Here is a 27679-nt window from a genome sequence, read left to right on the forward strand (position 1 = left end):
CACCCGTCCCTATGCTTCACTGAGCCAGGACTCAGAGCATGGTCTCCGCCCGGCCGCACTCACTGCCCGGGAGCGGTAGTTCTTGATGCTATCCACCAGCCTCAGCCGCTGCAGCTCCTCTTCCTCGAAGTGGGAACCTGGTGGGGAAGCAGTGAGGTATGAGGCTGTGGGTGGGGTCAGCAGGCCCACTCGCCACCCCTGCCCTGCAGAAGGACTCACTGAACATGGGGTGCAGGCCCAGCCCTGCAAGGTCCAGCTCCTTGGCCCTCTTGATGGACTCGGGCGAGGGTGCCGGCCGCGAGCGCACATACTGCTGCTGGGCATTGTCAGCTACACGGGCCAGGCCCCGTAGCTCCAGCGACGCCTCCAGGGTGCTCTGCAGGCCGCCGTCCTCCTCATCCACCACGTTCTGTGGCACCCGGCCCAGCATGCCGTCCACACCAGCCGCACCTGCACCCCATACAGCACCTTGTCAGGGGTCTTCCCATCCGGCCTGCCTGTCCACTGCCTGACCACCACTCCCGGGCCTCACTCTGGGCCCTGAATCACAGGTAAGTGGCTACAAAATAATCACTGCCAAGAACACCAGCACTTATGCAGAAGCTAGAGAGCCAGACACTTGAATACACTGACAGGGGTCAACAAACCGCAGCGCGCCGGCCAGCTGCCTGCTTCTGTCAACAGCTCTGCGGGAGCACAGCTGCACTACTCGCTTATGCATGGTCTCCAGCTATTCTTGCACTACAGGGCCAGGGTTGAGGAGCTACCCTGGATCACACGGCCCACAGGGCCTAGAATATGGACTACACAGCTCTTAAAAAAACTCTGTTGGCTGGGCACAGTGGCTCATGCTTGTCGTCTCAAGAGCTTTGGGAGGCTGAGGCAGGAGGATCATGTGAGGCCAGGAATTGGAGACCAGCCTGAGTAATGTAGTGAGACTCCATCTCTACAAAACACTCTAAAACTAGCTGGGCATGGTGGTGTGCACCTGGAGTCTCTCAGCTACTCAGGGGATGAGGCGGGAGGACCTCTTGAGACTGGGAGCTCTAGGCTGTAGTGAGCCATGATAGCGCCACTGCACTCCAGCCTGGGTGACAGAACAAGACTTTGTCTCTCTTTAAAAAAAAAAAAGACAAAAACAAAACAACCAACAGCAACTTTGCTGACTCCAGCATTAGAACATCCGACGTCCACAGATGAGAAAACTGAGGCGTCGTGAGGCTCCATCACTACCAGGACTGTCAAGTGAGTCAGTGGCAGGGACAGGATTCAATCTAGGCAGAGTCCACAGTAGCAACAGCGACACTTATGGTAATAAGTAACAGCAACAGCAGGGGCCAGGGATGCCGGCTGTGCTGAGTCCAGCATCATCATCTCCTTTACCTCACACTAACCCTACGAGGAAAGGATTTGTTTTCTTTTTTCGTCATGTTCTAACTTTTTACTGAAAAAAACACAACAGTAAGCCAGGCATGGTGGCTCACACCTGTAATCCCCGCACTTTGGAAGGCAAGGCGGGAAGATTGCTTGAGCACAGGAGTTCAAGACCAGCCTGGGCAACACAGTGGGACCCCATCTCTACAAAAATTAAAAAATCAGCCAGGCATGGTGGCACCTGCCTGTATTCCCAGCTCCTCAAGAGGCTTAGGTGTGAGGATTGCTTGAGCCTATGAGGTCAAGGGTGCAGTGAGCCGTGCTCATGCCAGTATACTCCAGCCTGGGTGACAGAGTGAGCCCTTGTCTCAAAAAACGAACAAACAAACAAAAAACAATGAAAGAAAAACATAAAAGCCAAGGGAGGAGTGTGATGTACCTTGTGGGCCCACCACCCACTGTCAATTACCAACATTTGGCCAATCTTGCAGGAAAGGCACTGATGAGCCCATTTTAGAGATGAGGAAACTGAGGCTCCTGGAGGTTTAGAGATTTGCCCAGGGGCACATGGTGAGGGTCAGGGTCAAAAACCAAGCCCCACCCTGGGTCAGGAGCCTGCCCTCTTCCTATCTCTCCAGATTAAACAGGTACTGAGCTCTGCTGAGCCCCGGTTAGCTCTGGAGCAAATGCAGGATATCTCTCCCTAAAAGCTAGCTGCGCTGGGGGTGGTTCCTGCCTGGACATTGGCGGAGGCTCCTCCCCTCCCTCACGGGGCTGCGTGCTGCCTCCGGCCCTGAGCCAGCCCCGGGTGCAAGGTGCATTTCCCCCTAATCCTGCCTGATACCGGGCGGGACCTGGGGCTGTGACAGGCCTGGCACCTGGAAGGGGCTGTGCTCGCACCTCCCTCACTTGGCTCCTGCACTCTCAGCTTCACCCCCAGGAAAATGCTTCAAAACGCCCTTTAGGTACCCCTTCCAATTCACCCAAGTGACGTCCCACTGAGGCCTACACCTCCAGTGAAGGCACAGATCCCTCCAGCCCCACGAAGCCCCTTCCTGTGCCCTTGCAATTGACCCCAGACTTTCCGCTGTGGTGTCTGCTTTCCAGCTGCCTCGAGGCATGGGCTGGGACAGTGCGGGGCCACGAGGTCACCTGCAGGAACCGCGGCCTGGACAGAGATCACCACGAGCAGCTAAGAGTGAAGGGCCAAGTCGGAGGGCCCGGGCTCTGAGGGCGCACTCTCTGCTGACCACTGGCTGCGCTGTCCTGAGGCCGCCGCCTCAGCTCTCTGATTGGGTCTCGAGGCTCTGGGAGAGGCTGAATCTCAGCTCCCCACTTCCCTGCTGTGTGCACGTGGGTAAGCGTGTCAGAGCTGTTCCCTCATCTGTGAAACAGAGGTGACGAGTCCTCCCTCCAGCACAGATGGACAAATGAGCCAAAATGCATCGTGGGCCCGGGAACCGGCAGGCCCACAGGTGGAGGCCCACAGGTGGAGGCCATGGTGATTGCTGTTGTCTGTCCCATGCATTCCCACCCTAGAGTGTATAAAGAAATGTCCTGTGGGTGGTCAGGCGTGGTGGCTCACGCCTGTAATCCCAACACTTTGGGAGGCTGAGGAGGGCAGATCACCTGAGGTCGGGAGTTTGGGACCAGCCTGACCAACATGGAGAAACACCGTCTCTACTAAAAATACAAAATGAGCTGGGAGTGGTGTCCCAGCTACTCGGGAGGCTGAGGCAAGGGAATCACTTGAACCCTGGAGGTGGAGGCTGTGGTGAGTTGAGATCACACCACTGCACTCCAGCCTGGGTAACAGAGCAAAACTCAGTCACACACACACACAAAATGTCCTGTGGGCTTGGTCTGAATGAACCTCAGCCTCTCCCCGATGATGCTCCCCTGAAAACTCGGTCAAGTACAGGGTCACACACTAGATGCCTGCAGGGCCTGGGCTGACAATGACAGGAAGGGGAGGCAGACAGGGGCTGCAGGGAACCAGGGAGCCTGTCTAACAGGGGCACCATGGCTGAGCACCCAGATCCAACTGTTTCCCAGCAGACACCAGAAATCTGGATTGCTATGGGAAATCCTGAGTTTAAAACAGCGACTGGCCAGGCACAGTGGCTTGCTTGAGCCCAGGAGTTGGAGGCTGCAGCAAGCCACGATCGCGCCACTGCATTTCAGCCCGGGCAAGAGTAAGACCCCATCTCTTTAAAAAAATAAAAGGAATCAGCCAGGCGCGGTGGCTCAAGCCTGTAATCTAGCACTTTGGGAGGCGGGTGAATCACTTGAGGTCAGGAGTTCGAAACCAGCCTGGCCAAGATGGTGAAACCCTGTTTCTACTATAAATACAAAAAATACAAAAAAAATTTAGCCAGGTGTGGTGGCGGGCACCTGTAATCCCAGCTACTCAAGAGACTGAAGCAGGAGAATGGCTTGAACGTGGGAGGTGGAGGTTGCAGTGAGCCAAGATCACGCCACTGCACCCCAGCCTGGGTGACAGAGCAAGACTCTGTCTCAAAAAACATAAAATAAAATAAAAGTAAAAAAAATAAAAGGAATCATCCTGGAGTCAAACCCAGCCCCACCTCCTCCCACAGCCAAAACAGGGCCCCATGGACTCCACGGGGACCTCTAGCCCCACCCCAGCCTCTACTCACCTGAGGGCTCCTCCAGGGGCTGGGCGAGGGTGAGGGAGCGGCCCAGGAACAGATGCAGATCCAGCAGGTAGGGGATTTCGTCAGGGGCCACCAAGGAATAGGCTGTGCCACTTCGGCCTGCTCGGGCCACACGGCCTGCAGCAAGGAGACGAAAGCTTAATTAAGCAGAGAACCCAGCCCCAGCATGAGCTCCACAGGCCAGACCCTGAGCGAGTGAGCCCGGCCAGGCCGCGAACCTCACAGAGCTGCTGTCCCCGCCTACACACAGGGAAGTTCAATCCTGGTCCCTGGCTTGATCTGAGAGAATATGTCCGTGCTGACATGGTGCTCTGGGAGATGAGCAAAAATACAGCAAGGCCCTGCTCATGACCATGGTCCAAACTCTTCAGTGTCCCTGCTGTGAGAACCCCCGCAAAGACGCAAGGATTCACACACAAGGAGGTTTAGTGCAGCCCAGACTAGGACAGCCCCAAGTTGGAAGCTAAAGGCTCCAGGATCGAGGGCTGGTTAAGTGAATTAGCTGATGGCCATGTGGTGGTGGGAACGAAGCAGCTTAGGAAAAGAGTGGGCAAACACACTACAGCCTACAGGGCCAGGCCAGTGGCTCATGCCTGGAACCACAGCATTTAAGGGGCTGGGGCAGGAGGATCACTTGAGGCCAGCAGTATCACTTGAGGCCAGCAGTTTGATACCAGCCTGTCTACAAAAAAATGAAAATTAGCCAAGTGTGGTGGTGTGTGCTGTAGCCCTAAGAACTTGGGAGGCTGAGCTGGGAGGATTGCTTGAATCTAGGAGCTCAAGCTTACAATGAATTATGATCATGCCGCTGCACTAGAGCCCAAGCAACAGAGTGAGATCCTGGCCCCCTGCTTGTCTGTGTAAATAAAGATTTATTGGAACACAGCCACACTCATTTGTTTATATGTTATCTATGTAAATGAACAGGCAGCATTCACACTACACCAGCAGAGAGGAACAGTTATGACAGAGACAGTATGGTCCACCAAGCCTAACATTTCACATCTAGCCCCTTACAGAAAGAAGTGCCAATCCATCACAGAATGACATTTTACAGGCAACGAAAAACATTCATGATGTATGGTGATGTAAAAAGACAAAACAAAAAGCAAGTTATAAAAAAGAGCACCCAATATGATTGTAATTTTGCATAAAGAAGTCCCTACATATCATTACATTTTGGTTTCTCTCTGCATCTTGGGAAAACAAAGTGTTACAACATTTGAGGAATTCATTTGAGCTTGTCTGACTGGCGCTGCTGGTCTTGTGATGCACAAGCAATTCCCTTTGGGGGCCCTGGGGACCTCCCTAGGGACACGCAGAACCAGCCCTCCACACAGCAACGAAAACTAGAGAACAGCAGACAGCAACAAGGGGGAAGTGCGCCTGCCACATGACACTCATGAATTAAAAGGCAAAGAAAAAATGACAGTTTCCAGGGGCTGCGGGAGGGGCCTAAGGAGATTTTGTCTGATGGGTAGAGCTTGAGTTTAGCAAGATGAAAAAGTTCTGGGGCTGGGCGCAGTGGCTCACGCCTGTAATCCCAACACTTTAGGAGGCTAAGGCGGGTGGATCACTTGAGGTTAGGAGTTCAAGACCAGACCGGCCAACATGGCAAAACGCCGTCTCTACTAAAAACACAAAAAATTTGCCGGGCGTGGTGGCAAGCACCTGTAATCCCAACTACTCAGAGGCTGAAGCAAGAGAATAGCCGGAACCCAGGAGGCCAAGGCTGTAGTGAGCCGAGATCCAGCCTCAGAGCCGCTGTGCTCTAGCCTCGGAGACAGAACAAGACTCTATCACACACACACAAAAGTCTGGGGACAGATGTGGTGACGGCTGTACAACAACGTGAGCGGACTCAATGCCACTGCACTGCACACTGGGAAATGGCACAGTGGTGAACCGCATGCCATGTCTATTCACCACAACTTAGAAAGTGCACTCAATGCCCCTAACCCAGGGAACATCACAGCTCAGCCAGTCTGCCTTGAGCATGCTCCAAATCCTTCCATTAGCCTACCCTTGGGCAAAGTCAACCCACGCACTGCCGATTTTGAAACAAAGTGTTGAATATCTCATGTAACTTACTGAATACTGTACTGGAAGAAAAAATAGAATTGTTGCCTGCGTGCCACGGTAAAGTCAACAAAACCCAGAAGCTGAATAATTGGATTTTCTTGGTTTTTTTTGAGACAAGGTCTCACTCCGTCACCCAGGCTGGAGTGCAGTCGTGCAACTGGGAGTTTGAGACCAGCTTGAGCAATACAGCAAAACTCTGGCTCTCCAAAAAGCTCACAGCAGCCCAGCATGGTGGCGCACACCTGTAATCCCAGCACTTTGGGAGGCCGAGGCGGGTGGATCATGAAGTCAGGAGATCGAGACCAGCCTGGCCAATATGGTGAAACCCCATCTCTACTAAAAATACAAAAATTAGTTGGGCATGGTGGCAGGAGCCTGTAATCCTAGCTCAGGAGGCTGAGGCAGGAGAATCGCTTGAACCTGGGAGGCGGAGGTTGCAGTGAGCCGAGACTGTGCCACTACACTCCAGCCTGGGCAACAGAGTAAGAGTCTGTCTCAAAACAACAAAAAAAGCTCACAGCTACCCCATGCGCACTGGCGGGGGTTTTGCGTCTGCCGGGAACCGGCACCCCTGCCTGCCACAGAGTCAGCCCCGGGCTGCTTACCCACGCGGTGCAGGAAGAGCTTGCCCTTGGCAGGGAAGCTGTAGTTGATGACATTGTCCAGCAGTGGGATGTCCAGGCCACGGGCGGCCAGGTCAGTCACGATGAGGGCGGAGCACTTGCCAAGTGTGAATTTGGCAAGGTTGATCTTGCGGGCCGTCGGGTCTAGGGCACTGTAGATGTGGGCGCAGCTCACCCGCTGGGTCGTCAGCAGCTGCTCAGAGCAAAGATGGTAGCAAAGTGAGAAGGAGACTTGGAGGAGAGAGGAAAGGAAGCCAGGCCACAGTGGCGGATGGAGTTCCGGAGTCTACCACCCTTGGTTTGAATGCCAGCTTGCTGGATAACCCCAGTTTGGGGAGGAACGGAGCTTCCAACACCTCCTGCCTCTCTAAAGGGTCATCTGAGGATCAGAGATGATGTGTGCAGAGGGCCCTTAGGCTGTGAATGCACCCCAGTGCACAAACCTCATCCTGATTCGGCTATAACCAAGCTGTGTGACCTTGGGCAAAGTACCAAACCTTTCTGTGCCTCGTTTTCCTCAGCTGTACGAATAACTGCCCCTTCCTTGTAGGCTTATGATGAGGATTACATGAGTTCATATACACAGTGCTGAGACAGTCTCAACACGGGACGCTCATGAGGGTGCCAGCTGTTCTTTACAGATTACTATTTACACTGGGTGCCGTGGCTCACACCTGTAATCCCAGCATTTCAGGAGACCAAGGCTGGAAAACAGCTTGAGCCCAGGAGCTCAAGACTAGCCTGGGCAACATAGCAAACACCATCTCTACAAAAAAATAAAAATAAATAAAAAATGAGCCGGCCTGGTCAGTATGGCCTGTGCCTGCAGTCCGAGGTAGCGGAGGCAGGGGTTGCAGTAAGCCATGATCAGAGATGGCTGCACTCCAGCCTGGCCAAAGGAGCAAGACTGTCTCAAAAAAAACCAAACCACTAAAAATTTCTATTTTGGTCTTATTTACTGGTGACCCTGGCAGCTGCACAAGGAAGTGCCATGAAATGTGTGTAGAGTAAGTGAAACCCAGTGAACCATGTCCTCAGATAACAGACACAGCTGTAGCTGGCAGGGAGGCAGGCACCAAGGGAAAGGGGCCCCGCTGCCTTCAGGGGCACACCGACTCCCCAGGCTTTGACCCTGGTGAGGGTCACACAGGCATAACACACACAAAAAAGCTCTTTGAGCCACTCACACAAGCTAACAGCCCTTCACACAGCTTGCTACATGCAGGTCATGCCTCAATCTCAAGAAGTCACATAGTGAATGCTGAAAATTTACAGGAAAACAACAGGATGGCAGGAACGGGCTTCAAAATACCCGGATGTAAGGGGAAATAATGGAGGAAAGTCAAGACCAGCTATGAGCTGCTAACAGTTATACCTAGATAACGAATTCATATATATTCATTCATATATATTTTTATGACATATATTATTTTCTGATCTTAGTATGTGTCTGGAATTTTCTCACAATAAAAAGTTTAAGCCAGGTGCTGTAGCTCACGTCTGTAATCCCCTTGGCCTTTGGGAGGTAAAGGCGGGCAGATCACTTGAGGTCAGGAGTTCAAGACCCGCCTGGTCAACACAGTGAAACCCCATCTCCACGAGAAATGCAAAAATTAGCCAGATGTGGTGTTTCCTGAAGTCTCAGCTATTTGGGAGGCTGAATCACAAGAATCGCTTGAACCTGGAAGATGGAGGTTGCAGTGAGTCGAGATCACACCACTGCACTCCAGCCTGGGCGACAGAGGGAGACACTGTTTCCAAAAAAGATAAGCATCGGCCAGGCATGGTGGCTCACACCTGTAATCCTAGCACTTTGGGAGGCCGACGTGGGTGGATCACTTGAGGTCAGGAGTTCAAGACCAGCCTGGCCATCATGGTGAAACCCCATCTTATTAAAGAATAAATAAATAAAATTTTTTCATAATAAAAAGTGCAGACTGAGCGCGGTGGCTCACACCTGTAATCCCAGCACTTTGGGAGGCCAAGGTGGGAGGATCACCTGAGCCCAGGAGTTCAAGATCAGCTTGGGCAACCACGAGAGCACCTGTCTTTACAAAAAATAAAAATAAACAAATTAGCTGGGCGTGGTAACAAGTGCCAGTGGTCCCAAGTACTCAGGAGGCTGAGGCAAGAGGACTGCTTAAGCCCAGAAGGTTTCAAGGCTGCAGTGAGCTGTAATCGTGCCACTGCACTCCAGCCTGGGTGACAGAGCAAGACTTCGTCTCAAAAAAAAAAAAAAAGACCATCTTGAGCCCAGGCCCCTGATCTGCTCTCGTGCTGCCCTCTAGTGACCGCACTCGGAATTGCAGCTCCAAACTAGGGCTGAAGGAGGTGGAGTGGGTGGGGGGCGGTCCTTCCCGACCAGGCACCCTCAGGGAGGGCCCTGCTCACCTCGGTGAGGTACTCGGCGTGGTGCTTCGTGGCCACAAACACCACGGTCTGGTCCTGAGGCCGCACCACGTTGCGCAGCAGGTGAAGCAGCACAGCAGCCTTGGTGTCCTCCCGCACGAGGAAGAATGAGGTCTACGGGGAGAGGGATCCCAGGTTGGCTCGTGGGGTCCTGGTTGAGGACCTGCAGGGCCCCTGCGGACACACGTGCCCTGGACGGGCACATAAACAGCCTCACCTTGAGCTGCTCGTTGAGCTTAGCATCCACATCAAGCCGAATGAGCACGGGCTCCGTGAGGCCTGCGGGAGACGTGGGGAAGAGTCGGAGAGTTGCTGATGCACTGGACTCTCAGGCCCCAGGCCCGAGGCCGACCCCCAGCTCCCATCTCCACCCCCAGCTCACACACCTGCCCGGGCAAATTCCACCAGCAGTTTGGGCAGCGTGGCGGAGAACAGCACCGTCTGGTGGCCCCCAGGGAGGCGGGCGATGATCTCCTGCAGCTGCTCTGCGAAGCCCATTTCAAAAAGCCTGGAAAAGCAGAGGGCAGGACAGCGTCAGAGGGGGCCTCCACGCCCCGGAGGTCCAACCTCAGCATCCTTGTCCCCACAAGGTCTGCGGTGTCCCACGGCTTGCCTCACTCTACTTTATCACCACTCACACTTTACTGCGTGACCTCCTCCTACGCAACAATATCCTTGAAATCTGGAACGTGTCTCAGTATGTTCTTACAAACTCATGCTGAAATAAACGACAGCAGCCTAGGCCGGCTGCAGGTGCTCACGCCTGTAATACAGCACTTTGAGAGGCGGAGGCAGGAGTCTGAGACCAGCCTGGGTGAGACCCCATCTCTACAAAAAATAAAAATTAGTTGGGCATGGTGGCACATACCTATATTCCCAGCTACTCAGGAGGCTGAGGTGGGAGGATCCCTTGAGCCTGGGAGGCCGAGGCTGCAGTGAGCCATCATCACACCACTGTACTCCAGACTGGGCGACAGAGCAAGACGCTGTCTCCATCAGTCAATCAATGGCAGCAGCTCCTCCCCCTTCCTTCTCCTCCTGCTCCCTGACTCTGCCAGGGACAGTTCTAAGTAGTGTACAAGCATCAAGTCCTCCGGTCCTTGCACCCCTGAGAGGTACGTGCTACTTTATCCCTGCTTTGCAGTGGAGGCAGCCAAGGCCCAGAGATGCCAATGATTTGCCCAAATTCACAGAGCTGAAGTAGCAGAGCTAGGGCTTGATCCTCTTCCTGTCTGGCTCCTGAGTCCATGCTCTCAACTTGGTGCTTTTAAAAAAATCCCTTTGCCGTCCTATGTTAGTTGTTCTATTATTCATTTCAGTTCTCCCAAAATGCAAAATTATAAATATTGGTCAGAGTGCCCCAGTGAAGAGCTCCAGCACCACTTATGAGGAGGTCTGCGGCCCACATCTGGGGAGACAGTGCCTCAATCTCTGCCGCACAGGTCTCTCCCAGCAGAGCCTTCCCCTGGCTCTGCTTCACCAGTCCAGACACCAGTGCTCAGGGCTGGACCTGCAGCCTTACCGGTCGGCTTCATCGAACACCACGTATTCCACACTCTGCAGCTTCAGGTTCATTTCCACAGCCACATGCACCAACCGTCCAGGAGTGGCAATGATTCTGGAAGAGGATGCACAGGCCAGGAGATCCCAGGTCCAGGGCCACCACCATAGCTCTCTTACACCCCCACCACTGGGAAGGGACCTCAAGGCGTCATTCCCAATCCACAAACTCACATGTCAGGATTTTCGTGCAGGGCTGCAAACTGGTCTTCCATCCTAGGGAGGAGAGAAGGGGTTAGCTTGATAGAACAGGTTGCTCTGGTTTCCCTTCCCATAACCAAATGTCCAGGTGAGGCTGCATACTCAGGAACACAGGCCCGAGACCCAAGGTCCGAGGCTTGGAACTGAGGAAAGGCCAGTGCTGAGGTATGAAGCAAAGGCACTGCTCTGACAAGAGATACAAGTTGAAATATACCAAAGAATGGTTACGACAGAGTTCCCCTGAAGACATGGGCTCAACTACAGACCTCAACTCACTTCTGTCGCTCCAGATAGCAACAAAGCTGCCTTTGGCCCACAGTGCCCCCTAGCAACTAACCCTGGAACTACCAGCTCCAACTAGAACACAGGTTCCCTGGATCTCTCTCAGCTCCTGTCCTTAAACCCTTCCGGCACACATCCCTAATTTCAGTCCTCCTCTGAAGCACCCTTGGGATACTCTGTAGGAGCCAGAGTAGTCCTGGGCCAGGACTAGCCCAGGGAGGCGAGACAATCATTAATTTTAGAAAGAATAAATGACAATGGAGACAAAAGCACTGCAAAGCAAACTCTCTGAGAATGAAGAGTGTTAGTAGTGGAATCCTTAAACTTTCTCCCTTAAAGGTGCTGCCCTTTAAGGGAGAAACTGTGGGATAAAGCCGCGCCTGGCTACTGTGGGAGACTGGATTCTGATCCCAACTCTACTACGGAATCATTGTCTGACTCTAACCTGTCACTTCCTCATTTTGCTCATCTGTAAAACAGATGCGGCACCTACTACCTGAGAAGGGAGGTGCCTGCACATCAGGTGATAAAACATCCTGAGAATCTGAGCTATTGCAAACTTCCCTCAATTCCTGTGCTTTCTGATTTCAAACAGCCCACAGCCAGGCGTGGTGGCTCATGCCTGTAATCTCAACACTTTGGGAGGCCAAAGCGGCAGATGGCTTGAGCCCAGGAGTTCGAGACCGGCCTGGGCAACACGGCGAGACCTCATTTCTACAAAAAATACAAAAATTAGCTGGGTGTGGTGGCTCACACCTGCAGTGCCAGCTACTGGGGAAGCTGACATGGTAGGATCACTTGAGCTCAGGAGGTTGAGACTGCAGTGAGCTGTGATCATACCACTGCACTCCAGCCAGGGTGACTGAGACCCTTTCTCAAAACAAATATTAACATAGAGACATCTGTCTATCCTGTGAGCTGACAGCTCTATTTCAGGAGCCTCAGAACTTCCAAGTGGCAGTGCTTCTATGGACGATGTATTTTAATATTTTACTGCATCATTTCCCTTGTTGTCTTTTCTTAAGCCAGTCAAATTTAGCAGTGAGGGGATCGTACACTGACTTCAGTGATACTAACGTTGGTAAGTTCTGAGAACCTGCTGCCACTGGACCAGCCTTGTTGGGTTTTGGTTTTGGTTTTTTTGGGGTTTTTTTGAGAGAGTCTTACTCTGTCACCCAGGCTGGAATGCAGTGGTGCCATCCATCTCAGCTCACTGCAACCTCCACCTCCCGGGTTCAAGTGATTCTCCTGCCTCAGCCTCCAGAGTAGCTGGGATTACAGGCATGTGCCACCACGCCCGGCTACTTTTTCGAATTTTAGTAGAAACGGGGTTCCACTGGGTTGGCCAGGCTGGTCTTGAAGTCCTGAGCTCAGGAGCTCTGCCCGCCTCGGCCTGCCAGAGTGCTGGGATTGCAGGTGTGAGCCACTGCGCCTGGTCTTGTTGGGTTTTTTGCCGCTATTATTAATAAGCAGCAAAGCTTAAATCAAACTAACATCCTAGAGACACAGGGATGCACCTGCATGGTGGTGACCCTGGCATGCAGTGCAGGGACCTTACCTGTCTCCACCCAGGATCAGGGCAGTCTTGAGGCCAGTGAACTTCCCCAGCTGAGAAGAGAAAGTGATTCAGAGAGGGCGGGGTGAGACGACAGCCCACTCATGGCTCAAGTGGGCCACTCGTTCCCGGTCCCAAGTCAGCCTCAGCCTTCCCCCAACCCCCAGCCCGGACACACCTCCTTGGTGAACTTCAGGGTCTGCAGGGCCAGTTCTCGAGTGGGTGAGAGGATGAGGGCACGGGCCCCAGTCTGGGCACTGTGGGTCTTGAGTCGCTCGAACATGGGGAGGAGGAAGCAGGCGGTCTTGCCACTGCCGGTGCGGGCCATGGCCACCACATCCTTGCCATCCAAGATCACCGGGATGGTCTGAGGAGCCACAAATGGGGACGGCCAGGTCAGCGCCTCCCCAAACACCACGTGACTCAGAGCTTCAAGGCCCTGAGCAGTGGGTGTGCTATGGTTCTCAGCAAATAGGCAGGCACCTGTCACCCAGCCAAACCTATTCTTGTCCATTCTTTCAAAAGTTCATTTGCATGCTTCCAAGGATGAGCAGCTCACTACCCCAACTCTTTCCAATGCTGGAACACCCTTCTTCAGGGGGAGCCAGACTCTACCTCCCCATCTAGTCTTCTTCCTCAGGACTCCAGAGGGGTGGTAGGGAGGGACAAAAGGATGGTAGCATGGATGGGGGCTTGCTTTGTTGCCCAGGCTGGACTTGAACTCCTGGCCTCAAGTGATCCCACCTCTGCCTCCCCAAACGCTAAGATTACAGGCGTGAGCCACCGCACCCAGCACTCATCTTGATATTTAAATCCTTGCTCCAGCTGCTACTGATTTTAAAGAGAATGTGTGGCTGGGAGCTGCCTGAGCCGAGGCACAGATGTGGGCAGGCTCCGGGAGACTCAATTGGCAGAGAGGCCCAGGGTGGAGTCTCTGCTCGGCCCAACCTTCTCCACCTAGGAAGTAGGCACGCTAGCTGGGGCTTTAGCAGAGTAAAGGGGGCAAGAGATGTGACAGCTAGGACAAGGGGTGGCTGTCAAGAGTCCAGACAGGAGGGCCACGTCACTCCTCCCTGGCCCCCACCCGTCCACTGCCCCACCCCTCACCTTCCTCTGGATGGGTGTCGGCACTTTGTACCCCTTCTTCATGATACCTTTGAACACCGGGTAGCTCAGGCCTGGGAGAGATATGGAATGGTCAGGGGGCCGAAGGAGCCCCCACGGCACAGACCCCAGAGAACTTTACAGGACAAATGACAGCTTCATCAATAAACAGCAAGAAAAAAAAAACCAATAAAGCAGAAACTGAAAGGTGAAATGAGACTCAGGAGACAGATCTGACTGGGGTCTGATTTTCTGATGTGAACCCACTCTTGAGGTCATGACGGCAGGGACCGCTGAATGCCAACAGGGTCTTGGATGACCCTGAGAAGCTGCGCCTTCACTGTAGGCATGGTAAGGTCCTGCGCCTCTCGGGGTTATGAGCGGACACACTTGAGAGGGCATCTGGAACGAACTTGGGAATCACCCCACATGGTGGGGTGGGACAAAAGGCTGGGGCCGTGGATGGGAGCTCGCTTTGTTGCCCTGGCTGGACTTGAACTCCTGTTCTCAAGTGATCCCGTCTCTGCCTCCCCAAATGCTAAAATTACAGGTGTGAGCAAACGCACCCAGCACTCATCATGACATTTCAATCCTTGCTCCAGCTGCTACTGATTTGTAAAGAGTGAGAGTCAGGATTTATTTCCCGCCAGCCAGGTGTCCCCACAAGCACCCAGGCATCTCATCCTTTCCCTCCTTCTGAAATGTCCCTCTGCCATGCAGTAAGTCCCTGACTGTCTCTGCCTGTTCCTGTACCCACATCACCTTTCCCAAGGCTGTTCTAACTGCCCTGTCCTATGTCAGGCTTGCTGCCCCGATGAAAGCCCTGGATGGCTGGGAAACTAGAGAAACTAGATCTGCTACCTCAGTCTACCCAACCACAGCACTGGGCCAGAGTGGACCTCAGTGATGGAGTGCAGAGGCGGTGATGACCCCCAGCTGCCGCTCCCACAAAGTCCTGACGCCAAGCTGGCACCCACCCATGGACTGGAAGCCTCCAGACTTCTTCTTCTTCTTGTTCTGGGCACGCACCATCTCCCGGGTGTCTGGCTCCACATCCGAGGTGCATTCCGAGGTGGGGAAGGTGGGCAGGGGTCTGCCAGGTCCCAGCTGGGAGGGAAGAACAGAGAGGCAGTATTACTGCAGGCACAGTGGGACCACAGGGGGCCGGGAGGGGGGCTGTGCTGTTGGCCTCTCTCCCCCATTCAAGCCAGTGGTGATTCCACCAGCTCATGTCACTTCTTTGTTAATAGATTCTCCTTTGGCTGGGCCAGGACAGGACAGAAGTTCAGAGTGGGCTCTGCAGACAGACTGTCTCAGCTTCAATCCCAACTCTGTCACTTAACAGCTGTGAGACCTGAGGCAAGGGACTTAATCTCCCTGAGCCTGTGCTTCCACACCTGGAAAATGGGAACGACAAGCAGAGGCCCCCTAGGGTGCTGTGACGGTCATATGGGTGAGTGTCAGGCTCAGAAAGGTGCCCAGCACATAGGTGGTGGCATTATCACTGTCATCACCACCACCAGCAAAGCCCTCAAAATCAAATACCTCGCCAGGAGCAGTGGCTCAACCCTCTAATCCCAACACTTTGGGAGGCCAAGATGGGCGGATCACTGAGGTCAGGAGTTTGAGACCAGCCTGGCCAACATGGTGAAACCCCGTCTCTACTAAAGGGCAAAAAGTAGACAGCCATGGTGGTGTGTGCCTGTAATCCCAGCTACTCAGGAGGCTGAGGTGTGAGGATCGCCTGAACCGGCGAGGTGTAGTTCACAGTGAGCCAAGATCGTGCCACTGCATTCCAACCTGGGCCACAGAGCGAGACTCTGAATCAAAAACAAACAAACAAAATAATAAATAATAAAATAAAAATTAGCCAGGTACGGTGACACCCACCTGCAGTCCCAGATAATCAGGAGGCTGATGCAGGAGGATCCCTTGAGCCCAGAAGATGGAGGCTGTTCTGAGCCATAAACTCACCACTGCACTCCAGCCTGGGTGACAGAGACCTTGTCTCAAAAAAAACAGGGAAATAAACGCATTTTTTTTTAGAGACAGGGTCTCACTCTGTCACCCAGGCTGGAGTGCAGCAGTGCAGTCATAGCCCACTGCAGCTCTGAACCTTGAACTCCTTGGCTCAGATGTCTCCCACCTTAGCCTTCCGAGTAGCTGGGACTACAGGCATGTACCACCACACCTGGCTAATTGTTTTCTTTTTATTGTTTTGTAGATATGAGGTCTTACTGTGTTCCCCAGGCTAGTCTTAAATTCCTAGCCTCAAGCAATCCTCCCTTTTTGGCCTCCCAAAGTGTTGGGATTAAGGGCATGAACCACCACACCCAGCCCCTAAGTACTTTAAAGAGCCAATTGAAAGACCTACTATGTGTGAAGTATTAGACTTTTCCAAGCTATCCCGCCCCCTACCGGCCGCCAACCAATCTCCTTCCTGATCTCTCGTCCGTCCTCCTTTCTGCTTACCCGGGGCCCACTTGTCCTGGCACAGCTAAATCCAATCCAGACACGTCTTCTGAGGGACCTTCCTGGACTACAGGGCTGTCTTCTTTCTCTCAAAAATAGCACTTATGGGTGGGTAGGTGGCTCACGCCTGTAATCCCAGCATGGGGAGGCTGAGGTGGGTGGATCATCTGAGCCCAGTAGTTCCGAGACCAGCCTGGGCAAAATGGTGAAACCCCATCTTTACAACAACAACAAAAAATCCTTTATGGAGCAGCAGTTCATAAGAATGGCTGAAACTTACAAGGCAGCCACTATAAGCCAGGTGCTGCTCTGAGAATTTATACAAATTAACACTTAATCCTCACAACAACCTGAAGTGAGTACTATTGTTCTGTCCATTTTACAGAGGAGGAAACTGAGGCACAGAGACAAAGTGACATACCCAAGGTCACACAGCCAGGAGGTAGTGGGTGAGGGATGCGAACCCTGGCTTCGGAGACTATGCTCTTTTCATGGTGACCCTCTAAGATTGACTACAATCTTCTAGGGCAGAGCCGTGGCCTCTCTTGAACAGTCCGTGAGTTTAGAACGGTTTTTACATTTTAAAGGGTTGTAGGAAAGGAAAAAAAATGAAACAAAAAAGACAGTGATCTTATATGGCCAGACAAAACCTTAAAAAAAAGACTTATCATCTGGCCCTTGAAAGGTCTGCCAACCCCTGCTCTAGGTACATGAAAAGAAGGTGCCTGGGACACACAGGCGCCCCTGCAATAGCTACTGGATGTGTGAACAGCATGTCCTTTAGTCTTTTTTTTTTTTTTCTGAGACAGTCTCACTTGGTCACCCAGGCTGGAATGCAGTGGCAGGATCTTGGCTCACTGTAGCTTCTACCTCCCAGGTTCATGCGATTCTCCTGCCTCAGCCTCCCAACTATCTGTGACTATAGGCACGTGCCACCAGGCCCAGATAATTTTTGTATTTTTAGTAGAGATGGGGTTTTACCACATTGGCCAGGCTGGTCTCAAACTCCTGATCTCAAGTGATCTGCCCACCCTAGCCTCCCAAGGTGCTGGGATTACAGGTGTGAGCCACCACGCCCAGCCTCCTTTCCTTTTTTTTTTTTTTGGAGACAGGGTTTTACTCTGTAGCTCAAGCTGGAGTGCAGTGATGCCACCATGGCTCACCTATCTCAGGTGATCCTCCCACCTCAGCCTCCCAAGTAGCTGGGACTACAGGTACACACCACCATGCCCAGCTAGTTTTTATAATTTTTGTAGACGCATTGTCTCGCCATGTTGCCCAGGCTGGTCTCGAACTCCTGGCATCAAGTAAGTCTCACTCCTCAGACTTCGAAAGTGCTGGGATTACAGGCATGAGCCATGGCACCTGGCCAACAATCTTTAAAACATATATAATCATTTACTTGCCTTCTACAGATGTAGAAACGGGCACAGAGAGGTTAAGCAACCTCTCCAATGTCCCACAGCCAGTGCAAGGTTGGGCCAAATTTGAACACAGGGCAGTGCCACGACACCACCCTCAGACTCCTTTTCTTTGGTATTCACCACCTCTGCTCACCTGTGCTGTTTATTACCTTAGTAGTTTCTCTACATTTGTTGAGCACCTACTGTGTGCCAGGCACCAGTTAGGCTGGAGGGGGAGGGAGGACAGTGGGATGAGGTCTCCTCAAGTGCCTGCCTTGGGGTGTGATCCTTTCTCTTCATATAAATGCCCACTTACGCATCTCCTTGTTCCGAGCCTACTTGGTGCCAGGTACCCGCTGGGAACAGAACCGTGGGCTGCAGCCCTTCTGCCCCTCGGTGTTCACACCTGTCCCCTCATGTTCATACATGTGGCATTCAGTGATGGAAAAGGCACAGGCCTTAGAATCAGACAGTCCCAAGTTTTAATCTCCTGGCTCTTGTACTCACAAGCTGTGAGGTCTTGGTCCAGTTTCCTTCTTTTTTCTGCAAAAATGGGATCGTCCGCTTTTCTTTCTTTCTTTTTTTTTTTTTTTTTGAGACAGAGGCCTGCTCTGTTGCGCATGCTGGAGTGCAGTTGTATAGCCACTGTTCACTGCAGTTTCCGCCTCCCGGGTTCAAGCGATCCTCCCACGTCAGTCTCTCCAGGAGCTAGGACCACAGGCAGGCCCATTTTCTTCTCTTTCTTTTTTTTTTGAGATGAAGTCTTTCTCTGTTGCCCAGGCTGGAGTGCAGTGGCGCTATCTCGGCTCACTGCCACTTCCACTTCCTGGCTTCAAGCGATTCTCTTGCCTCAGCTTCCCAAGTAGCTAGGATTACAGGCGCCTGCCACCAGACCAGCTAATTTTTGTATTTTCGGTAGAGATGGGGTTTCACCATGTTGGTCAGGCTGGTCTCGAACTCCCGACATCAGGTGATCCACCCACTTCGTCCTCCCAAAGTGCTGGGATTGCTGGCATGAGCCACTGTGCCCAGCCTAATTTTTAAATTTTTTGTAGAGACAGGGTCTTCCTATGTTGCCCAGGCTGATCTTGAACTCCTGACCTCAAGCAATCCTCTCACCTCAGCCTATCAAAGTGCTGAGTTCACAAGTGTGAAGCCACTATATCAGGCCTCGGTCAAATTTCTTAACCCTCTAGGCCTCAGTTTCCTCCTCTGGAAAAAATGAAGATGACAGTTGCTGGTGGTGGTAGCACAGCATTGGTGTGAGGATTAAATCATAAGCTCGTACAGCTCTTGGCATGGAGCCTGGCATATAGAAAATAATCAATAAACACAAACAGGCTCACGCCTGTTAATCCCAACACTTTGAGGGGGCACAAGTAGGAAGACTGCTTGAGGCCAAGAGTTCGAGACCAGACTGGGAATATAGGGAGACACCGCCCCCCGACAGCGCGTCTCTACAAAAAGTTTTAAAACTAGCCGGGCATGGTGGCGCGTGCCGTTGGTGCCAGCTACTGCAGAAGCTGACATGGGAGGATCGCTTGAGCCCAGGAGGCAGAGGCTGCAGCGAGCCGTGCAACACAACTGCACTCCGGCATGAGCAACAGAGCAAGACTCTGCCTCAAAAAAAATTTTTTTTGCCGGGCGCGGTGGCTCACGCCTATAATCCCAGCACACTGGGAGGCCGAGGCGGGTGGATCACGAGGTCAAGAGATCAAGACCATCCTGGTCAACATGGTGAAACCCCGTCTCTACTAAAAATACAAAAATTAGCTAGGCATGGTGGCGTGCGCCTGTAGTCCCAGCTAGTCGGGAGGCTGAGGCAGGAGAATTGCTTGAACCCAGGAGGCGGAGGTTGCGGTGAGCCGAGATCGGGCCATTGCACTCCAGCCTGGGTGACGAGCGAAACTCCGACTCCAAAAAAAAAAAAAATTTTTTTTTAATTAGTTTCCCAGAGGTTTGGGGGGGTCACTGTCGCAAGCCACGCAGTCCGGCATCCCCTTAATTCAACCTCCCAAGAAAGCTCCAAACTCTCAAAGTCAGATCTTTTGCGCCCGCACTTTTCATTGGGCGAAAGGAAACCAGGATCCGCCCCTGAGCAGGAGACAGCCAATGAGGGACGCGCGACCGAAAGCCCGCAGGAAGGCCCGCAGGCTCCTGCAACGGGACCCCTAGCCTAACAAGCCCCGAGGCACGTCTTCAGGCCGGCGGTCCCAAGACCGGTCCTCGGACCGGCAGCCTCCCTCCCCACCCTCTGCGGAGCCCACTCCCCAGCTGGGGAAACAGGCTTCGGGGCGCTTCCCGGAGCCGGTTCTTGGGCCCCAACGTGCGTCCCAGCCCCATGTGTCTACCTTCCGGGCCCCGGTGTCATCTTCCGCCTGAATCTCAAATTTGCCGTCCTGCGAGTCGCTGCCGCGGGCCTTGGAGGCCGCGCCTCGGCGCTTCCGGAGCCCTTTCTTCTTCCTCCACTGGGCCATAGCAGACGGCGACCGAAGTCCGGCCGCGGGGCGCTTGCCCTCCGCCATTCGGGCCGCGCGCTGGGAACGCGGAAGGGGCGGGGCCTGCGGCGCGTACTAATTGCGAAGGTAGGGAAGGAGCGGTGGTCACGTCACCCCGGCTGCACTTTCGGTAGTGCCTGCGGCCCTGGGCAGCCTAGTACACACGCCCCTGAGTGAATGGCACCAGAGGCCCCTCTCCGTGTTTAGGAACTTCCTGGGCGTCAAGAACGTGACGCCCGTCCCTGGGCTGACTCCCCCCCCCCATCTCCGGGCGCGAATGGTCCGAGCCGCGCCCGCAGTGCTGCTGCCTGCTCCCTAGTTGCTGGGTTCTGGGTTTCTGGATGCGCGCGTCGCTCACACGTCGCCTGGGCCGGCTCCCTGGGTGAGTCGGTCTGCGCGCGGTACACCGGTACGGCCTGGGCTGCCGGGGGTCCGGGGCCCCGGGCATTCCTGGCCGAAGATTCACAGGGATTCCGGATGCACCCAACGCCTCTGTGCCCTCGTTGACTAGTCCAGACCTGGTGGGAAGAAGGCGCGGGGAGAGGTACCTGAGGACCCCAATGCCTATGAGCCAAGATGCTCAGGTAGGAGAACAGCTCAAAAATGCAGGGACCTCGGGCATTTTTTAACCGGTTCGTTGATTTGGGAGTCGCAGAATATGGGGAGGTGGGGGCGGCGGTGATCTCCCAATAGCAGTGTAGTGAAGTACACAATCTCTGGACTCAGATTTCACTTCCACCGTTTTAGCTTTATAGGTGTGACCTACCCATGTGACTTCACCTCAGTTTTGTGATCCGTAAAATGGACAAAATCGAAGCTACTTCACAGTGCTGTTGAAAGGATTAAATGAAACAATGCTTGTAAAGCTCTTTGCAGGAGGTAGGCATGGGATCCACGCTGGCTGTTATTGCCCCCATCCCCATAATACACACAGGATATAGGAAAGTGCCTGTCTCCCCTACCACCATAGTGTGTTTTCTGGTTGGTGCCTAAATGGGCACAGGTGTCACCTCTCCTTCACCCTGAGTCAGTCTATAAATAATTGCCAATAGCACCCCTTTCTCCATCATTATGACGACTTAAAAAAAAAAAAAAGTCAAAGGGCCAGGTGCGGTGGCTCACGCCTTGGGAAGCCAAGGTGGGTGAATCACGAGGTCTGGAGTTCAAGACCAGCCTGGCCAAGATGGTGAAACCCCATCTCTATTAAAAATAAAAATAAAAATTAACAGGACATGGTGGCGGGTGCCTGTAATCCCAGCTACTCAAGAGGCTGAGGCAGAGAATTGTTTGAACCAGGTGGTGGAGGTTGCAGTTGCAGTGAGCCGAGATTGCACCATTGCACTCCAGCCTGGGTCTGGGGTGACAGAGTGAGACTCCATCTCAAAAAAAGTAAAAAAAAAATAAAAAGCCAAAGAAATTCCTGACATACCCCCTGAAGTTGACAACTCCCCTTTGAGAGACTGGCTGAGAGGGAACTAAGCCCTTGGGATGAGAACTTCAGAGACTACCAATCTTCCTCCATTAGCACTCCGATCTCCTCTCACAGGGAGCCTCAGAAGCAGGACCTGCCCGGCAGATTACACCCGCTGTCACCAGGGACCACAGGCAGCATGAAGACCCCCATGGAGCTGGCCATCAGTGGGATGCAGACCCTCCACCTTCAGCACCACCGCCGGGCTGGCTACCGGGTCAAGGTCAGGCCGTCATATGTGGATGAGAGTCTGTTTGGCAGCCCAGCAGGCACCCGGTCCGCCCCACAAGACTTTGACCCTCCCTGGGTGGAGAAGGCTAACAGAACCAGAGGCGTGGGCAAGGAGACATCGAAGGTCTTGGGGGCAAAGGGGAGCTGTGAGACCACCCCCTCAAGGGACAGCACCCCGACCCCCACACCAAGGAAGAAGAACAGATACAGGTAATGGGGTGGGGAGATGCAAATCCTATACTCAGTGTAGCCACCTGGGTTCCAGTTATAGCCCTGGTGCTCTGTGATCTTGGGCAAGCATCTTTACCTCTCTGAGCCACAGTTTACTCATGTGGAAAATAGGACCAGTGATTCCTAATGGGGGATTGTTGATGGATTAAATGAGAGAGGGGTCTGCAGTGCTTTGCATAGTAACCTAACAGTTAGAAAGCTGTTAATAAATGGCAGTGTTGATGGTTGTGATGGTGGACTCCCTAACCCCAAGTGTCACAACTGGACATCTGAGGCCCAGAGGAGTCAGCTGATGCGTAAGATCACACAGAAATTTGCATAAGGTTATTAATATTAATGTGATTGATCCTTGAAATGGCATAGATGTGGTGTTTCTGAAGTCATTTTGAAAATGGGTCTTGCCAGGTGGGGTAGTTCATGCTGTAATCCCAGAACTTTTGGAGGTTAAGGTGGGATCACTTGAGCTCAGGAGTTCGAGACCAGCCTGGGCAACGTGGTAAAACCACGTCTCTATTAAAAAATACAAAAATTAGCCGAGCGTGGTGGTGTGCACCTGTATTTGCAGCTGCCAGGGAGGCTGAGGTGGATCACTTGAGCCCAGTAGGCGGAGGTTGCAGTGAGCCAAGATCACGCCACTGCACTCCAGCCAGAATGACAGCGAGACCCTGCCTCCAAAACAAAAATAAAAAATTAAAAATGGGTCTTGCTGCATTTTCTTGAACAAGTTAGAAAAATAGTAACTAATGCAAATTGTTATTGTTAATTAATTAGATTAGAATTAGATTATTTGGACTGTTTCAGATTAATATCAGCCTGAGGGAGGTATCTAGTGGTGAGCTACAGGGCTCTGTCCTGTTTATTGTTACCAGTGGTTTAGACAAAGATGATTAGCACGGTAGTTGGCTAGGGCTGCCGTGACAGTACCACAGACTGGGTGGCTTAAACAACACAGATTTGTTTTGTGACAGACTGGAGGCTGGAAGCCCAAATCAAGGTGTTGGCAGGTTTGGTTTTTCCTGAGGCCTCTCTCCTTGGCTTGCAGTTGCCCACGTTCTCACTGGCATCATAGGGCTTTCTCTCATTTTTTAATCCTTCAAGTACATGCAAGGGCCTTTTCTGTATGCACACACGTAGCCCTGGTGTCTCTTCCTCTCATAAGCACACCAGCCCTATTGGATTAGGGACCCGCCACCCTCGTAGCATTATTTAGCCTTGGTTACCCTTTTTTTTTTTCTTTTTTCTTTTTGAGACAGAGTCTTGCTCTGTCACCAGGCTGGAGTGCAGTGGCGCCATCTTGGATCACTGCAGCCTCCACCTCCCGGGTTCAAGCAGTTCTCCTTCCTCAGCCTCCCTAGTAGCTGTGATTACAGGCATGCACCACCAACCCCTGGCTAATTTTTTATTTTTAGTAGAGATGAGACTGTTAGCCAGGCTGGTCTCGAACTCCTGAGCTCAAGTGATTTGCCTGCCTCTGCTTCCCAATGTGCTGGGATTACAGGCATGAGCCACCACATCCGGCCAGCCTTAATTGCTTTTAATTCATCTAAATAATTAAGGCCAAGTGTAGACACAAAGGGTTAGAGCTTCAACATATGAGTTTGGGTCGGCACAATTCAGTCCGTAAGAACTGGCCAACTAAATTTAGGGTTCATTCTGAGCCACGGGGATATATTTCATGTGAGAGAAATGAAATGAGAATGGGAATGATTCCTATTACAGAAACAAGAATCAGTTATTACCAGTTCTGTAGACAAGGCAGGGTCAGATGGAGATTAGCAACACTGATACCTACAGCATGGCTGAAAACACTGAGGTAAAGGTAGGCTGCATTAACAGAAGTATGGTGTCCATGAGAAGGGAGGTGACAACCCCCGCTCACCTGGAGGATGGAATTTTCTTCCGGATCCGAACAAGTAGAGGGTGTCAAGTGAGGGGGTGCATAAGAGGTAGAGAAGTTATTGAACACAAAAACCTTGGCACCAGACATATGGAGGCATTAGCTGATGTGGTTTGAGCAGCTAAACCAAGTGGCAAAAGATTGCCCTTTCCAAGACTTGCGGTTTGGGGATAGAAACAGTTTCAGTCCTGGCCAAAACCTATGCCCTGAATATCTGTTGAATAAATTAAAAAATAGGCCAGGCAGGCTGACTCAGACCTGTAGTCCCAGCACTTTGGGAGGCTGAGGTGGGAGGATCACTTGATTCCAGGAGTTTGAGGCCAGCCTGGGCAACATAGCGAGATCCCTGTCTCTACAAAAAATAAAAATATTAGCAGGGCATGGTGGCACATACCTGTAGTCCCAGCTACTCTGGAGGCTGAGGTGGGAAGATTGAGCTCAGGAGTTTGTATCTGCAGTGAGCTATGATTGCGTCACTGCACTCCAGACTGGATGACAGAGTGAGACACTGTCTCTTAAAAAAAAAAAAAAAAAAAAAAAAGAGGCCGGCATGGTGGCTGACGCCTGTAATCCCAGTACTTTGGTAGGCTGAGGTGGGTGGGTCACGAGGTCAGGAGTTCAAGACTAGCCTGACCAACATAGTGAAACCCCATCTCTACTAAAAATACACAAAAACTAGCTGGGCATGGTGGCACGTGCCTGTAGTCCCAGCTACTTGGGGGGCTGAGGCAGGAGAATCACTTGAATCCAGGAGGCAGAGGTTGTGGTGAGCCAAGATCGCACTGCTGCACTCCAAGCCTGAGCAGCACAGCAAGACTCCATCTCAAAAAAGAAAAAAAGAGAAAGGTGGGCATGGTGGCTCACATCTGTAATCCCAGCACACCAGCCTGACCAACATGGTGAAACCTCATCTCTACTAAAAGTACAAAAAAATTAGCTAGTCATGGTACCACATGCCTGTAATCCAAGCTATTCGGGAAGCTGAGGCAGGAAAATCACTTGAACCCAGGAGGCAGAGGTTGCTGTGAGCCGAGAGTGTGCCATTGCACTCCATCCTAGGCAGCAGAGCGAGACTCCATGCCCCCACAAAAAAAAAAAAAACGAAAGAAAATGGGCATACTGACTCGTGTATAATCCTAACACTTTGGGAGGTTAAGGCAGGTGTTGTTTCAGCTTAGGACTTCCAGACCAGCCTGGGCAACATAGTGAGACCTGATCTCTACTGAAAATCAAAAACAAAAAAATTAGCTGGGCTTGGTGGCACTGTGCCTGTAGTCTCAGCTACTAGGGAGGATGAGGTGAAAGGATTGCTTGTGCCTGGGAATTTGAGGCTGCCATGATCTGTGATTGCACCACTGTACTCCATTTGAACAGCAGAGTGAGACTGTGTCTTGCCAAAAAAAGAAAACGTGGAGGCTATAAAGACTAAGGTTATACTAATTGAGTCTTGATTACAAGTGACAGAAAACTTACTCAAACTGGCTTCCCCAGGAAAAGGCACTTGGGGCTCCTGTAACGGACTCAAACTGTGGCTGAAACTGTCCTTCTCCATCTTAGTGTTACTTTGGGCTGACATCCTATCAGCCTAGCAAGAAGTAAGATCAGGTTGCATCTCTTTCCAAGTAGTTTCCACAATGGTCCTAAGGCAGATTCTGATTGGACAGGCTTGGGTCATCTGGCCATTCCTGAACCAATCCATGTGGCCAGGAGGATGGAATATGCAAATTGGCCAGGCCTAGGACACATGCCTGGGAATGGGGTCAGGATGCAGGGGCAGTGGATGTTTCGCCGGGGAGAATCAACCGAGACGGGGGCAGTGGTGCATCAGAGGGCTGTGGCCTCACTGTAGGTTTCAGCCTGGGAGACAGGGACTCCTGGGATCTACAGGCAACCCTTCTCTGCTGCTGCCAGGGTCTGGGGATGGGTGGGAGAGATGTTAAGGTTTTGAGAGTTGTTCATCTCATTCCCCATCTCATGACATTTATCTTCCCCTTTGCCAGACTGATCAGCCACACCCCATCTTACTGTGATGAGTCGCTATTTGGCTCCAGATCTGAGGGCGCCAGCTTCGAGGCCCCACGGATGAAAAAGGGGGATGCTGCAAAACTCCGTGCTCTCTTCTGGACACCACCAGCTACCCCCAGGGGCAGCCACTCACCTCGCCCCAGGGAGGCCCCACTGCGAGCCGTTCACCCAGCTGGTCCTTCCAAGACAGAGCCCAGGGTGACGGCAGACTCCCAGAAGTTATCCATGGATGGGTTACACTCTTCACACCCCCTGAGGCGGGGACTTTCCCGTTCCCTCACCCACCTGAATCTCCCCAGCACTGGTCATCCAGCCACCAGTGCCCCCCACACAAATAGGCCTAAGGATCTCAGGCCTTCCACATCAGGGGTAACCTTCCGGAGCCCCCTGGTGACCTCCAGGGCTCGCTCAGTCAGCATTTCAGTGCCAGCTACCCGACAAGGTGGGGCTACCCAGAAACCGAAGCCCCCTTGGAAATGATACTCTTTCATCAGGGTTGCCTATGGGACCACTGCGAGAGGTGTGACCCCTTGCCAGGGTCCTCTGGGAGGACATTCATCACCCAGGGAACCCTACGTATTGAAGAAGCCCCAGTAGGGGCAGACAGACATAGCAGGGGCAGGCACAGTGCTTCCCTTTATCCTGACAATCTCTACTCGCTTCTTGCCTTTTTCTCCCCTGATGGCGGATTTGGGGGCCGCCTTGAAGATTTCTCACTCCAGCCCTGTCTCAGCCACACTCCAAATTAGTGCCAACCGAGGGGCCCGGCACCTCCCACATCATCCATTGTCTTGCTGCCAAGTGCAAATAAACAGTGCAATTGCCAACCTGGAGGTCCCCTCCCCTCCCTTCAAGCCATGCTTCGTGCTCAGGATTAGTTTCCAACTGAGTTTGAAAGCCTTAGATGAGTTTTCCCAGGCTGTGTGTGAAGCCTGGGGAATGCAAGGGCAACTGGGAGATTTGTGAGTGAACACTTTCATCTTAATATGGTTCTGTATTTATTTTCATGTACTAAATATATCAGCTCATCAAAGCCATGAGTGTTCCTTTTTTTCCCTTAGGGTAAAGGACATTGTTAGGCCTGAGCTGATTTAAATAACAAAGTTAGATAGAACGCGGAGTACCAGGATGTGGCAGACAGCATGACAGTGGTGAGTGAGTGAAGTCTGGGAACCCGAGGCCTCAAGAAACGCTGGACTCTTCCTCCCATTGGTTTCTGGCTAATGCCACTAACCAGTTTTGGCTGGTTCTTCCTCAGCTCAGAACACAGACAATAGTATTTTTTTTATTTTTAAGAGGTGTGTGTGTGTGAGAGAGAGAGAGAGAAGGTAGGAAATAAAACACAATGGCTAGGACTTTGCCAAGTGGAAGGTCCAAGAATGCCAGACATGCATCTCCAGAGCACTTAGGATGGAGCCCAGGACTTAGGAAAAGCAGCAAAGCCTTTGCTCAGATGGAATTGCACCTGGATTTAGCAGTGAGAGCTGGGCTTTGGGCCTCTCCTTGCCTCCATCTTCCTGTAAGGCACCTCCAGGAAGCACCAGGATTCTAGGGCGCCACATCATCAGTTTGGTACCCCTGCC

The 27679-nt window shown here is 52.4% G+C and overlaps 2 protein-coding genes across 10 annotated transcripts in view; one reads left to right on the forward strand and one right to left on the reverse strand.

Moving 5' to 3' along the window:
• Positions 1-20290, reverse strand: part of DDX54 (DEAD-box helicase 54) — a 26937-nt gene extending 6647 nt beyond the window's left edge. Inside the window, exons 1-15 of one of the 5 annotated variants that reach the window (XM_035257712.3) lie at positions 20095-20290; positions 18251-18286; positions 14846-14975; positions 13872-13942; positions 12943-13131; positions 12768-12817; positions 10901-10942; positions 10689-10784; positions 9553-9674; positions 9384-9445; positions 9149-9280; positions 6740-6950; positions 4035-4169; positions 220-450; positions 64-137 (exon numbers count right to left, since the gene is read on the reverse strand). In XM_035257712.3, the coding sequence (XP_035113603.2) occupies positions 64-137; positions 220-450; positions 4035-4169; positions 6740-6950; positions 9149-9280; positions 9384-9445; positions 9553-9674; positions 10689-10784; positions 10901-10942; positions 12768-12817; positions 12943-13131; positions 13872-13942; positions 14846-14975; positions 18251-18286; positions 20095-20268 (1755 nt within the window). In that variant the 5' untranslated portion in view covers positions 20269-20290. Of the gene's footprint in view, positions 1-63; positions 138-219; positions 451-4034; positions 4170-6739; positions 6951-9148; positions 9281-9383; positions 9446-9552; positions 9675-10688; positions 10785-10900; positions 10943-12767; positions 12818-12942; positions 13132-13871; positions 13943-14845; positions 14976-18250; positions 19049-20094 lie in introns of all 5 variants that reach the window. The other 4 variants (XM_078337371.1, XM_078337373.1, XM_078337372.1 and 1 more) reach the window with 4 other exon arrangements.
• Positions 20291-20538: 248 nt separating this feature from the next.
• Positions 20539-27129, forward strand: RITA1 (RBPJ interacting and tubulin associated 1). Of its 5 annotated transcripts, none has more exons than XM_035257724.3 (4): positions 20539-20825; positions 20989-21120; positions 21767-22153; positions 26072-27129. In XM_035257724.3, exons 3-4 carry the CDS (start codon positions 21852-21854, stop codon positions 26574-26576), a joined length of 807 nt encoding a protein of 268 aa, XP_035113615.1. In that variant the 5' UTR covers positions 20539-20825; positions 20989-21120; positions 21767-21851; the 3' UTR covers positions 26577-27129. The 5 variants fall into 5 exon arrangements, with proteins under 5 accessions (XP_035113615.1, XP_035113614.1, XP_078193519.1 ...); XM_035257723.3 differs by having other exon boundaries at positions 21788-22153; XM_078337393.1 differs by having other exon boundaries at positions 20997-21120.
• The last annotated feature ends 550 nt before the right edge of the window (positions 27130-27679 follow it).

This window comes from Callithrix jacchus, chromosome 9 (genome assembly GCF_049354715.1).
Source record: "Callithrix jacchus isolate 240 chromosome 9, calJac240_pri, whole genome shotgun sequence".
Lineage (NCBI taxonomy): Eukaryota > Metazoa > Chordata > Mammalia > Primates > Cebidae > Callithrix > Callithrix jacchus.